The sequence below is a fragment of the Ursus arctos genome, unplaced genomic scaffold (assembly GCF_023065955.2).
Source record: "Ursus arctos isolate Adak ecotype North America unplaced genomic scaffold, UrsArc2.0 scaffold_7, whole genome shotgun sequence".
Lineage (NCBI taxonomy): Eukaryota > Metazoa > Chordata > Mammalia > Carnivora > Ursidae > Ursus > Ursus arctos.
Window position 1 is genome coordinate 49,189,448 of NW_026623089.1, and position 12,260 is coordinate 49,201,707.

Below are 12,260 nucleotides of genomic sequence, written 5' to 3' on the forward strand. Positions count from 1 at the left end.
TGATCTTCTTTCCAATCTCTCCCTGAGCCTCTCCCTTTCCTTTACAAATGCCCTCTAACCTTATCCAAAATCAGAAAGTTTCCACGAAGCCTCAAATGAACTTCTATCCTCCAGTAGAACTCCCACTGGCCTCAGTCAGTGTCAGAGAAAACTTCCATCTTCTGCGTATAGCAGAAAAGTCTTGATGACAACAGATTCTTTCAAATAAAGACATGTACAGATGGAAACAATATGTCAGGAGTGACGCTCAGAGAAGTAAAGACACCCACTAAGTGTAGGGTGGGAAAAGATGAATATTCAGGTGAAGAAAACATCAGTATTAGAAAATCAGCCAATGTTTAATGATGGAATGAAAGATGTCTTCACGGGGCTGGCAGGAACCATGATGACAACAGACAGCACGTTGTCATTTTGCCCCACTTTGGATCACAGCCCTGAAATCAAAGGAGAGAGAGAGAGGTGCTGGCTTTTAAGCTAGTTAAAAATTTTAGATGACAAAGAGCTGCTGTTTTCAGAGCACTCGTCTTATACAATCGAAGAAACAGCCCATGAAATAGGCTGCCAGTCATCCCTGAAACTAGGGCTGACTTGACTCCCATCCTGACGGCCAGCCTGGGGTTTCCTAGGTGGTGAGTGCTTGGAGAGGTTTGAGGGACACTAGGAAGGCTTGCCCCCAAATAATTCAGCCTGAGACTCAGCCCAGGGTCCAAAGTTCCTCCCTTAGAGATGGCTTCATACATTCACTCACACGACCAATAATTAGTGAGCTGCTACCACCTGTCATAAACTGTGCCAGGTGCAGAGAATAAGGTGAGGCTCGAAACAGACAAGGTCCCTGCTCTCAAGGAGCTTATATTCCAGCACAGTCACTCTCAAGAGGGCACCAGCATCCCCTGGACGGCTTGTGGAAACACAGACCACAGGACCCCACCCCCAGAATTTCTGATCCCCTAGAGAGTAGGGCCTGGAATGTACATTTCCAATAAGTTCTCAGGATGGTTGATGCCACGGATCGTGTTGCAAACCACTGTCCAAGTGAAAATAACACCATGGCGAATAATAGTTTTGGAATGATGAGGTTGGTGAGGTGGTGGGGAATCTCCATCCCGATTCTGCTCATGGTCTGCCCTACCCCAGTGTCTGTGGTACACAGCGCCCAGAAGGCAGCCACATCCACCAAATCTCCTTGCCCCCGGGTGGTTTGGAACTAGCTCCAAACATTACTGCCAAGTGATAAGTCAGTGGGCTTTTGCCCGCCTGTCCCATCCCAGTCTTGGGAGATCTATTTCCCTTTGTTCTAGGTCATGTCAGGGTGTCAAAAGCTGCAGCTTCAATCCCGAGTATAATACAAGTTTGCCATAAAAATACAACTGAGGATTCCCGAAGCCACAGAATGAAGGCTTTTACAATATCAATTCGACCCTTGTAAATTTAATCCAGGGTTATTTGTTGCAACAAAATCTCTTTACCGTGATGTATTACTTAGTTACTGGGGTTATCACAGCCGTATCCTAAAGTTGCATAGTACATAAAACATTTCAGTTAACAATGCGGGAAGGTTAACTCCCCCAGATAACCTGCAATCACAAGGGCTAGTCCAGATGACATGCCTCTGTCAGCTTCCACGAGCTATTGATGGTTCAATCAGTTTGTTTTGAAGGTAAAGTACAACAAAAGGGCAGTAAACTTATTCAGACTGTCAACAGGGGCTATCGGGAATGGGGCTTGCAGGTAAGTAATTCTGGGTGTTTTAAGGCTATTATCAAACAGCAATGGTTGAAGGAAGAGACAGCTACTAATAACACAGAAGGCAGCCATCATAAACCACTTTATGGCAGAAACCCCCGTCTATAAATCCTGCGACACCCGGAGACAGCTTCAGATTTATAAAACCGCTTGTTAAGCCAGGGCACTGCTTAATGAAAAGAGATCGGTCTAAGTTCTGAGTCTCATGTCCCCAGTTCCAGAGGGCAACTCCAATTTTCCTGACCTTCCCAAGGTGGCCAGGCGAAAGCCCTGGGGCTGGGGGCGGGAAGTCAGGGACACTCTTGGCTGTGATGCAGAAGGTGAGGTTATCAAGAAGAAAATCAGGGCTCCCAGGAAGGTGTGTAAAGACCCATTGGTTTCCGTCTGAAAGCAGATTCTCAAAAAGTGAGACCCACACACAGAGCTTTTCAGGTTCTCTCTCTTTTCATATTCAGTGGTCCATTTTCTTACAGGAGTCCTCTAAGGAGACACCCAAAACTGGCAGGGGGAGAAAAGGAAGAGCGGAAAGTCTTTTTTGTTTGTTTGTTTGCTCCCAAATCAATTTTCTCTGCCTGAATCCCAAAGCTCTGGCATTTTTCATCTAGACTTCAAAGGGAGAGGAGGATGCTCTTTGCTCCTGCTCAAACTGCTACCTTGGGCGGGGGGGGGGGGGGTAGAGCTAGCTGCTCCCCGTAACACCACACAATCCCAGAAACACCCGGACAGCTCTCCGTTGTTTGCTCCCGGGATTGGCCACCATGTTTCTTTCTCTGAGGAGACTCTATCTAAAGAAATACCAAGCGTCTGGATCCTAAGGGAATCAGAATGCAAGGTCACCGGGAGTTTTTTCCTACCTCTTTCCACTTATGGCCATATAGAATGCCCATCCTTCGCATGAGCTCTTGTTGCCTCCCTGCTCCTGTGCATGGGAGTGGTGGGGAGACACGGTGAGAGCTACCGATGCTCTACCAGGGGCCCCTGAAGTCAGCAACGGGTGACCCAGGAACTTTGTCTCAATCTTTCACGAAGCCTAACAGAATAGAGTGAGCACGCCAGCAAAACATCAAGCTTCTCTGCTTTTGACTGGATTACATCAACCCCGTTTGGTAACACCGGTTACCTCATGCTGATCAAAAACACTCATCAACAGCTAAATGTGTCTAATTTTAAAAAGTTAGCAATGGCTTAAATGTAGCTTATTAAGGAAACCAAAGCTTATTAAAGAGACGAAAGGGGCAGAAAATTAATCAGAGGAGAGGTCTTCATAACAAAAAGCGTGGGGACTAAAGGGGCAGAGGAAAGGGTCTAGACTCTGGGCTTATTTTGCTGTGTGATCTTGGTTCAGTCTCCGCCACCATCCTGAGCTTTGGTTTCCCCATCTGCACACTGAAGAGAACAAGCTTGATGATGCCTACGTCTGTCTTAAGCTTTCGCCTGCTTGAATTCTGTGCGCCTCAAAGTTAATTTCCAACAAACACATCCATAGCCTCCTTTCTTATTACTCCAATTCCCTTATATAACCACCCCTCACACCTCCAGGTAAAGGAGGGCTGTGAGAAAAAGTCAATAAAGACCAAAGAGTAATGACAAACACTGTGAGTGGAATAACTCCAGACGCTTGGAGAGATGACAATGATCTCACTCCGATGAGCCGAGGTGAGCTCACCTAGAGCATTAATGAATGCCTGACAACTGGCAAAGGCCAGCTGATTTTCTTCCCAGTTCGCCGGCAGCATGTTTGAAGTCTCCATGCAAACAATACACCCACAGGACAGAGCAAGGCCCTCTACAGAGGGTAACCAGCAATTACTCAGTGGGCTTCTGTCACTTTGATCTCTGGGTCGTGACCTTTGCTTTCTTGTGATCTTCAAAGCCCAGATTGTAGATTAGCTGGAGAATGCTAGCTGGGTTATGTAAGCCACAAGTTTTATAGCTCCTATTTGGCTGGGAAATGGTGGCAGCCCAGGACGGCCAACAGACTGCGGAGGGTCCCTCCCTCCTTCCCTTTGGCTGAGTGCTACAGACACTGGGCAGGCCTCGGGCTGCTCTCTGTGAGGGAACAAAGAAAGGGTGTCACGTTTTAAATAATTTAAAGTTGTGAGAAATACAGAGGGGCCTACTGAGGAGGCGGGAGGAAGGAGAGGCCAAGCAGCGATTGGAGTGGCAGGAGAGAATGAATGGCAAAGAGTTTCGTGACAGAAATACAGCTAAGAGACCATGAGACCAAATCCTTATTTGACAAGCCAGGTCTAGCTCTTTGCGAACTGTTGACTTTCATTCCATTGTCTTTCCTGCAGGAAGAAGAAAGAAAAGAACTGTGAAGGAAGACAAGAAACAGACCACTCTGGGCACCCAGGTCTCTCACACTTGACTCATTGTTTGGCTAGTGTTGAAGTCCACAGCAGACCTCAGTGGTTTCTTAGTAGGACGGTGGGCCTCCCAAGCCGACCAAGCTCTGCCACACCACTCTCTTCCCGCCCAAATCCTGAAGGCTGCTTGTTATCACATTCGCCTTCATTCAACATTCATCCCAAAATAGTAGCACAGTGTGTACACACAGCAAAACACGGGCAGGTTTAAGCTCGTACAATAACAAGGCAAGGACATTTCTCAGCCATGAGCCATGATGAATGGCAAAGAAAAAAATCCAGGCCTGGTTCGCTCCTGCCCCAGCAGGACCAGGGCACCGCTCAACAACTCGGTAGTATGTTCATGCCCGCATACAGATTTAATGAGCCCGTTTTACTACGGGGATATGTGCCAAGAAAATCCAACTGTGTGCACAGGGGGTAAGGAAGGAAGGAAGAGGGGTGACTTGGGGGGTGGGAAGAAGGCATCAGCAGAAAGCGAAGCATCTGTGAAGCCATTTCCAATAACTCCATAAATCTAGTCACTTCCCACTTCTGCTCCAGTGGTTGGCCGCAACGTGACCTAAAAGTGGGCTGACCTCTCTGAAATCAACACCTCCCGTAGAAATGAAACAGACGTACTTGTTTTGATGTATGGCTGGGTGACATATTATAAATATTACATCACATAACCACAGAGGATGCCAATCAATAAGAAATTTTTTCAGACAGCACTAAATGAGCCATGGGTTCTTGCTTCTGAATACACTCCTTTAAGGCTCCTACTATTGCTTAAATGATTAATAGAAGACATATTGTCAGAAAATGTACTTAAAGTGAAAAACAGTAAACTGTAGAAATATCATTCATTTTTTAAGCAATTTTCTAGTGAAAATGTCACATAAATTTACATAGAGGCCCTACTATTAGGCTCTGGGTAACAGCTAGGAGGAAGGCAGACCTCATGCTTTGTGGATGAAGGGCCAGAAAAATATTTTACCAAAAGGGGAAAAAAAAAAAGAAGAAGAAGAAGTGGCTGCATTGCTTTGTAGAAACCCAAACACTGGAAGAACTCTGGATTCAAAAGTCTTATTGGAAAGCCCTAAAATTTCTTAGGGACAAATGAAGCCCAAACCCCAGGATGAACAAAGCAGAGCTGCTTACAGACCAGAGAAGAGAACTACATCCCGTATCCATTTATCTCATCCAAATGGAGGTGTGACAGTGCTTGCCAACCAGAAATAAAAAATAAAAAATTAAACGAATAAAAAATTTAGACTTGCTAGAGAACAGGCCTACCATTCCACTCAACCGTCATATGCCGTGCAGTGAATGTGTAACTGGATGGGCTCACGTTTAATGTTCCTTCCAGTGTTCTTAGTTCCTATTTCTCTCAGAGCGTGAGCATCTTGCCACTGTTGGGGGTGACATGGATTTTCTGGGGTAATTTTGACTAGATGTGATTTCAGCTGTGTGTGGCCCTTAGAATCCAGCTCCCCATGGTAGATTTGCCATATGTGCATGAACAAACAACCTTCCCAGCCCCATCCCTCAACCCCAACAGATCTGGGGTAGTGAGGGCAGCCTTAGTAGGCACCAGCACCAGCCTATGAGTAAATCACTCCTTTAGAACCAAGCCCTCCCTGAAGGATCAGGACCCGATGACCAGCACTTGGATTGAGTCCGAAGGATAGTCCCTTGCTTGTTAACTGTGTTTGTGGACAAATGGATCTGATTCCAAATAGGAAGTGGGCATCTGAGATGCCCAGAGGGCCCTACATTTCTCTATAAGCACTCAGCTTCTCAGAAGAAAATAATGTTCAAGCTGGCTCCAGCGAACATTTATCTGGCCCCTATTCCCTGGCCAGTGTTACCTTGGGTATTGAAGAGTCTTCAAAGAGCAAGAAGATGCAGCCTTACCTACTAGAAGCCCTCCTCTAGATGTGGACACATATGAAGTAGTGAGAGAAAGATACAAAATGGAGTATATAAAACGGAATGAGATAGTAAAGGAGGAACTGTAACAGCTTGGAAGTGGAGTACTTCAGAATGCTAGAGCCAACAGGAATTTTCAACACTACCTAGTCCCATAGTCAGGTGAGCATCCAAAGCACCTGTTGACTTTTTCGTTGCATTTGCCACTAAGTTATCAAAATGCCTTAGATGATTCAGAAGTACAGCCTGGCTGAAGGGTCACTAATCTAGACTATCTCCCCATTTTAAAGCTGGACCCCACCTCGGATCTTCTGATCGGACCCTTTTATGGGTCTTAGTATTTTTACTGATGTGAACAGTTATAATAACGAAGAAGAATAGTATTAGCTTTTCTTCCTTTTGCAACCTTATAAGCCTTCTATTTGAGACTGAATAGAATATGATGCAATTGAAGACTTTCATCATTCCACTTCTCTCATTCTAGGAAGAAAAGACAACAAAACGTGCGTACGGTTTCGCTTACATACAGCTCCATGAATGAATGAATGAATGAACATGTGTGTCAATGTGTGTGCAAACACACACATACACAAAGACACATATATATGGATATGTGCAGGCATATCCATATATACAATTTATTGGGCTATTTTATTTTTTTCAAGATTTTTATTTATTTATTTGAGAGAGAGAGAGAACATGAGAAGGGTAGAGTCAGAGGGAGAAGCAGACTCCCCACCGAGCAGGGAGCCCTATGCAGGACTTGATTCCGGGACTCCAGGATCATGACCTGAGCCGAAGGCAGTTGCTTAACCAACTGAGCCACTCAGGCTCCCTTACTGGGCTATTTTAAAGAATTAAACACATGGGGTGCCTGAGTGGTTCAGTCAGGTAAGTATTCGACTCTTGATTTCAGCTCAGGTCATGATCTCAGGGTCATGGGATAGAGCCCTGCATCAGGCTCTCCACTCAAGGGGAGTCTGCTTGAGATTCTCTTTCTCCTTCTCTCTCTCTGCCCCCCTCCCTGCTTGTGTGTGCTCTCTCTCTGGTAAAATAAATAAATCTTTCTTAAAAAGAATTAAACACAGAAATCTAAAGAAAAGAGTCAAAAAACAAATGAAAATTTCCTAAATTGTGTTTGGTTTACTAAAAATGTTGACTGAAAGAACTTTCTTGGACTTGTTTGACAGTTCCAAGACACAAATTGCTGCAAGAAGATAAAATATGTTTTAAGAGACCCCTTCATATCTGCAATCAGGCTGTTAAATCCTTCAGAGTGGATAAGAGTGTTAAAGAAGCAAATTAAGTCCTAAGTGATTAAGCAACTTACGGGGTTGATTTAGAAATGTGTGACTCTTCACCTGCTGGATATTAATCATAGTTCCCCTGACAGAATTGACATTCAAATCTGTAGGGTCACGTCCAAATGAAAATCTTCATAACGGAGAAAGACCTACTACATTCTGTTAAAAGTAGGGTTAGCGTTTTATTCTAAGATAGCTTAAAAATAGTCTCAGACCCCTACAAAATTAATCAATTCTAGAAAATGAGGTTAAAGGTACACAATATTTCCCAATAAGGAAATACAGCAGGATTCTTGATGTAGCTTTATGTGTCTACGTCTATGTATTTTAAAAATACACAATGTTCAGTAGCCTTCCGTATTTCTTACAGCTTTGCCTTTATGCAACATGAACTCCCCTGACTTCATTCCTTCGTGGGTCACCACAAATTTTTATAGGAGTCCCAAGAGAACCAGTTTCTTTCAAACCATTATCTTCTTTCCCTAACCCTTCCAAAGTTATTGTCCAGTGGGCTTACCTGCCTTACATTTCCAACCTTTCCTCTCCCTTTCCCACAGCGATCCACGCAGGATGTTAATGACAGCTTATATGGTAATGAAGAGAGAGGCTACACACATGAAAAGATCATCTAAAAACATTTGCAAAACAACAATCAAGAATGAGGGCACACAGAATTCAAAATGAAGAAAGAAAATATAAAATGAGTTTAGTAAAATGGGTAAGATTAAGGAGACTCCCTAAGAGATGTGAGTTTGGGTCAGGTATTTCAAAGCGGATGGTTTAGTAGCAGAGAGGGAGAAGAAAACCATTTCTCCTTTGAGCGCATCAAAACAGTTGGTGGACAGTGAGGCCAGGCTTAATGGAATGAAGTTATGGACCTTCGAGGACTTCCTTTTGGGGTCTTACATAAGCTCCCTGACTTTAGTGGGAAGTGCTCTCTCTCTAAAAGGCAACTCTGAGGCTGACCACAGGAAAATCTTACAACACAGAGTAGGGGTAAACCAAATACGGCCCATGGGTCAAATCTGGCCTGCTCCTTGTTTTTGTAAGTAAAGTTTTATTGAAACATAGCAGGGGCACCTGGGTGGCTCACTCAGTTAAGCGTCTGCCTTCGGCTCAGGTCATGATCTCAGGGTCCTGGCATCAAGCCCCACGTTGGGCTCTCTGTGCAACAAGGATCCTGCTTCTCCCTCTGCCTGTCCCACTGCCTGTTTCTGTGCTCCCTCACTCTCTGTCAAATAAATAAATAAAATCTTAAAAAAAAAAAGAAAAGAAACATAGCCTTGCTTATTCATTTATAAATCGTTCATGGCTACTTCCGCACTATAACAGCAGAGGTGAATAGCTGTGACATAGACCATATGACCTTCAAAGGCTAAAAATATCTATTACCCAGCTATTTACAAAAAAAAGTGTATCAACCTCCCACCTAGACCACTTAGCAGCTTTTCATGTTTCTTGGCTTCTGTGACCTTGAAGAAGGGAAACAATGGCTATAGGTTATCAAAATTATCACGGGAAGCCCACTGATACTTACCGAACACCTACTATGTATCCCATAATACCATCCCCCCAAAAGGTGTTATTTCTCCCTTTCCCACCATGTTCCAACCCCTAGATACTCACCTGTATCTCTTGTAGTCTTCCTCATCCTTTTCCAAGCTGACCAGCTCGTTGGGACATGCCACATTACCCAGCAGGCTGAGGTACTCCAAAGCTGGTGTCACTTCTGCCAGGTGATCGAGCAGACACTCCAAGTCAGTGATGTGACAAAGGTTAAGGATTTGGGTCCAGGGAGACAAACGGCCTTGTAAGGAACATAGACTATAACTGTCAGGCACAGCACAACACCTGACAAGTCCAGTCTGCTCCCAGGAGATGACATGGGGGAGGGTCAGAATCAACTTAGCTGTGAGGTATCCGGCATGGCTAGTTTTTCAGTCCTGCTGGGGACACAGCCCAACTTTTCTCTGGGCAAGTAAGATTGAGCTAGATCACCTGAGAGAGAACGAATGAGTTTGTTTATCACACTTTTCTTTCCTATCTAGTTGTTTCCATGTGGTATTCATAAATCCATAAAACTGCTTTTTGGGGTTTTTTTTTTGTTTGTTTGTTTTTAGTAATGAAAGCAAGAAATTATTTCCAATTCCCTCATTAAAAATAGATTCCCCTTTTCTCCTTTGGGGGTAATTTGTCATTAAAACATACCGGAATGGCACAGATGCAAGCAGGGATTGGCATCCTCTTACGATCTGAGGACCTGGGATGGAGCTAAGCATTGCTCAGTAGCCTCACCGGTGACAATAAAGTACTGAATTAGGGGGAAAGGAAAACAAAGCTAGGAGAAGACAAATGGAGTAAGTTAGGATACATTTAGTCAAGCCTGGCAGGTCGAAATGTATTTAAGGACGAGAATTGTGTTGTGAAACTAATATTCTATGGAGGGGAGAATGAAAGAAAATTCCAAGGAAGGGCGTGGTGGGGAGATTATGCCATGATCCATTCCCTCAATGGGATCCACTGTTCCATCAAGGCAAACAATGAGACCCCCCCACACACACCGAATAAGTCAAGAATCATAGATTCAGTTACAGGTATCGGTAAGGACTTAATGACAACCTAGCTGTCACATCAATACACATGGACTCCTGGCTTGAACTACACACAGAAGAACTGAGCCCTAGGCAAAGCGATGACTAGACAGGCCATGAGCAGAGGCCATGACTACCAGAAACTTATGGAAGAGAGGTGTCAGCCAATATCAGCAGATGGAATGGGGTCTTTGCAGGGAGTGACAGCACAGCAAAAAGGGGCTAAGCATAGAAGGGTGAATGCCGCATATAAGAGTCTAAGACTCGGAATGCAGTGTCCAGGAGTGAGGTCTACTTGGCCTAGGAGAGGAAGGTAAAACCAAAGAAAAGGGATGCCCTTACTCTATCAGGATGTTATCTAACCACTGGATGTTACCCCCATTTCCTCAGATTTCATTTTAACTTGTCAGTTGAACACCAAATCCAAACAATGTTAAAATCCGTTCCCTAATGTATGTGCCAAGGGGTCACCAAAAATAGCTAATTCTATCGCAGACAACCATAAGAAAGAGACTTTCCCCTGGGACTGAATCTTCTGCAAATTCCTTCCCACTGACCCAATTTAACAGCTTGGGGTCTCAAAAAATAAGGCATTCTTCTCTTCCACATGACAACCCTTCAGATAGGTGAAGCTCACATGTCTTCCTTAAATCTTATATCCTCCAAACTAAGTTCTGTTGATCATTCTTTATGCACGGGCTCTGCAAACATCCTATGCGAGAACAAGTGCTACCCCGTGGGAGTGAGATTAAGACAAGGAGAGGGACAGCGCCAGCAAAAGAGGGAAACACTAGGGCAAGGGGGTCAAAAGAGCTCACCCACCAAGGGTTTCCATTTGCCAATGTCATCCCCATTTCCTAAACAAGGCAGGAAAGGGACATGGAAGTTATCAGTCTTTCCGATCTTGAACAAATAATGTCCAGGAATAACCACAATGGACCACTGGAGTGAGAAGGACAGAGACGGGAGCACTTGGAGAAGACAAGAGAGAAGGTGCTACCAGGGCGGGAAGGTTGGAAGGACACATGGCCAGGAGTCAAAACATTAAAGCATTTCATCACCGAAGACAAACATACAGAGTACTTTTTAAAATACAGTTCAATCATCGAACTCTTTAAGAATATCATTTACATAAAACCAATTAAAATGACAATGAACAATTTCATGGAAAACTTGGCTTTTCCAGCAGGTCCTAACTCTGTATGCTTCTCAGTCATCGCTACATTAGAAAAAGGGTGGCTATTAGCGTTGCCTTAGACCCTGGCAAAGGCACCTCACGGGGCCCTTCGCTTTAGAGTGACTTCCTTGAAATGTCTTAAGTCTCTGTCTGGTATCCAGGAATCACCAGGGACCAAAGTGTGGTTCAACTGGGGTACCCCATGCCTGGACTTGGACCTACATGGGCCTCAGTCCCAGTCCTGGTTTCTCCCCTTCAGGGTTTGTCCAGCCCTCCACCCCTCACAGGGCACCCATCAGATGTTCCAAGGAGCAGAAGGACTCATGCCTATCAGGCTATCCTGAAGCCTCAAGGCCAGGCCCTATTGCCTGAGGGGCAGCCAGACAAGCAGATCACCTCCACTGGCCAGCGCAGTATTTCTTTTGAGGGATGGTGAGACAGTGGGTTGCCAAAATGGCGCTGACGTATTGACCTGGGGTGATTCAAATTATTTATGTAGACAATGGCCCTAGAGAACCTAGGGGAATCCCTTCCCACTATGGATGAAGAAGCCCAACCAAAACCTATGGCTCTTGTGGGGGCAAACTCCTTAAACTTTGGTTATTTTGCATCTACCGCATGAAGGTGGCAATGTGAAGGAATGGAACTCAAAACTGGCAAGATTTTTAAGTTGAGGAAATACTGGGCAACTAAGCTGGACTGGACCAGTTCTTTCTCAACTTTAAGTGAGCAGTGATGGGAAGCGTTACATGCCACTATTCAGGGAAGCAGGCCTCATATGTAAACTTACCACAGAGCTAATAAAGCTTGTGTGTGAGGGCTTCTTGCTTACACGGGGCTGTTGCAGGGATAGTACAGTCACATGGTCACATATTTTTTGTAAAATTTGCAAAAGTAGGTTATTTAAACTGCAGTCAATTAAAATCGGTGTCTCTCTCCACTAAAGTGTGTGTGTGTGTGTGTATGGTGTATAATTAATATAATTATATAATAAAGTTATAAAAGAATTGGCAGGAAAAAAACAGGAAAAACATTTTTATATAGGCATGTCCGGTATAAAAAATTGTTACTTTTCGAAGTATTTTTATACTTGTGTTGTCAACTTAAAAGTTTTTAATTTGCTTTGATATATTTTTATTCCAAGTAAACACTCATCTTC

The 12,260-nt window shown here is 44.3% G+C and overlaps 1 protein-coding gene across 4 annotated transcripts in view; it reads right to left on the reverse strand.

Moving 5' to 3' along the window:
- The window catches only part of LRMDA (leucine rich melanocyte differentiation associated), a 1,028,511-nt gene that overhangs the window by 441,711 nt on the left and 574,540 nt on the right, over window positions 1–12,260 (reverse strand). For all 4 annotated transcript variants that reach the window (XR_008957942.1, XM_057308256.1, XM_057308254.1 and 1 more), the window contains exon 4: window positions 8,960–9,097. Coding sequence is in view for 3 of the 4 variants with exons in the window: in XM_057308256.1 (XP_057164239.1) it covers window positions 8,960–9,097 (138 nt within the window). In the remaining variant the exon portion in view is untranslated. The remainder of the gene's footprint in view (window positions 1–8,959; window positions 9,098–12,260) is intronic.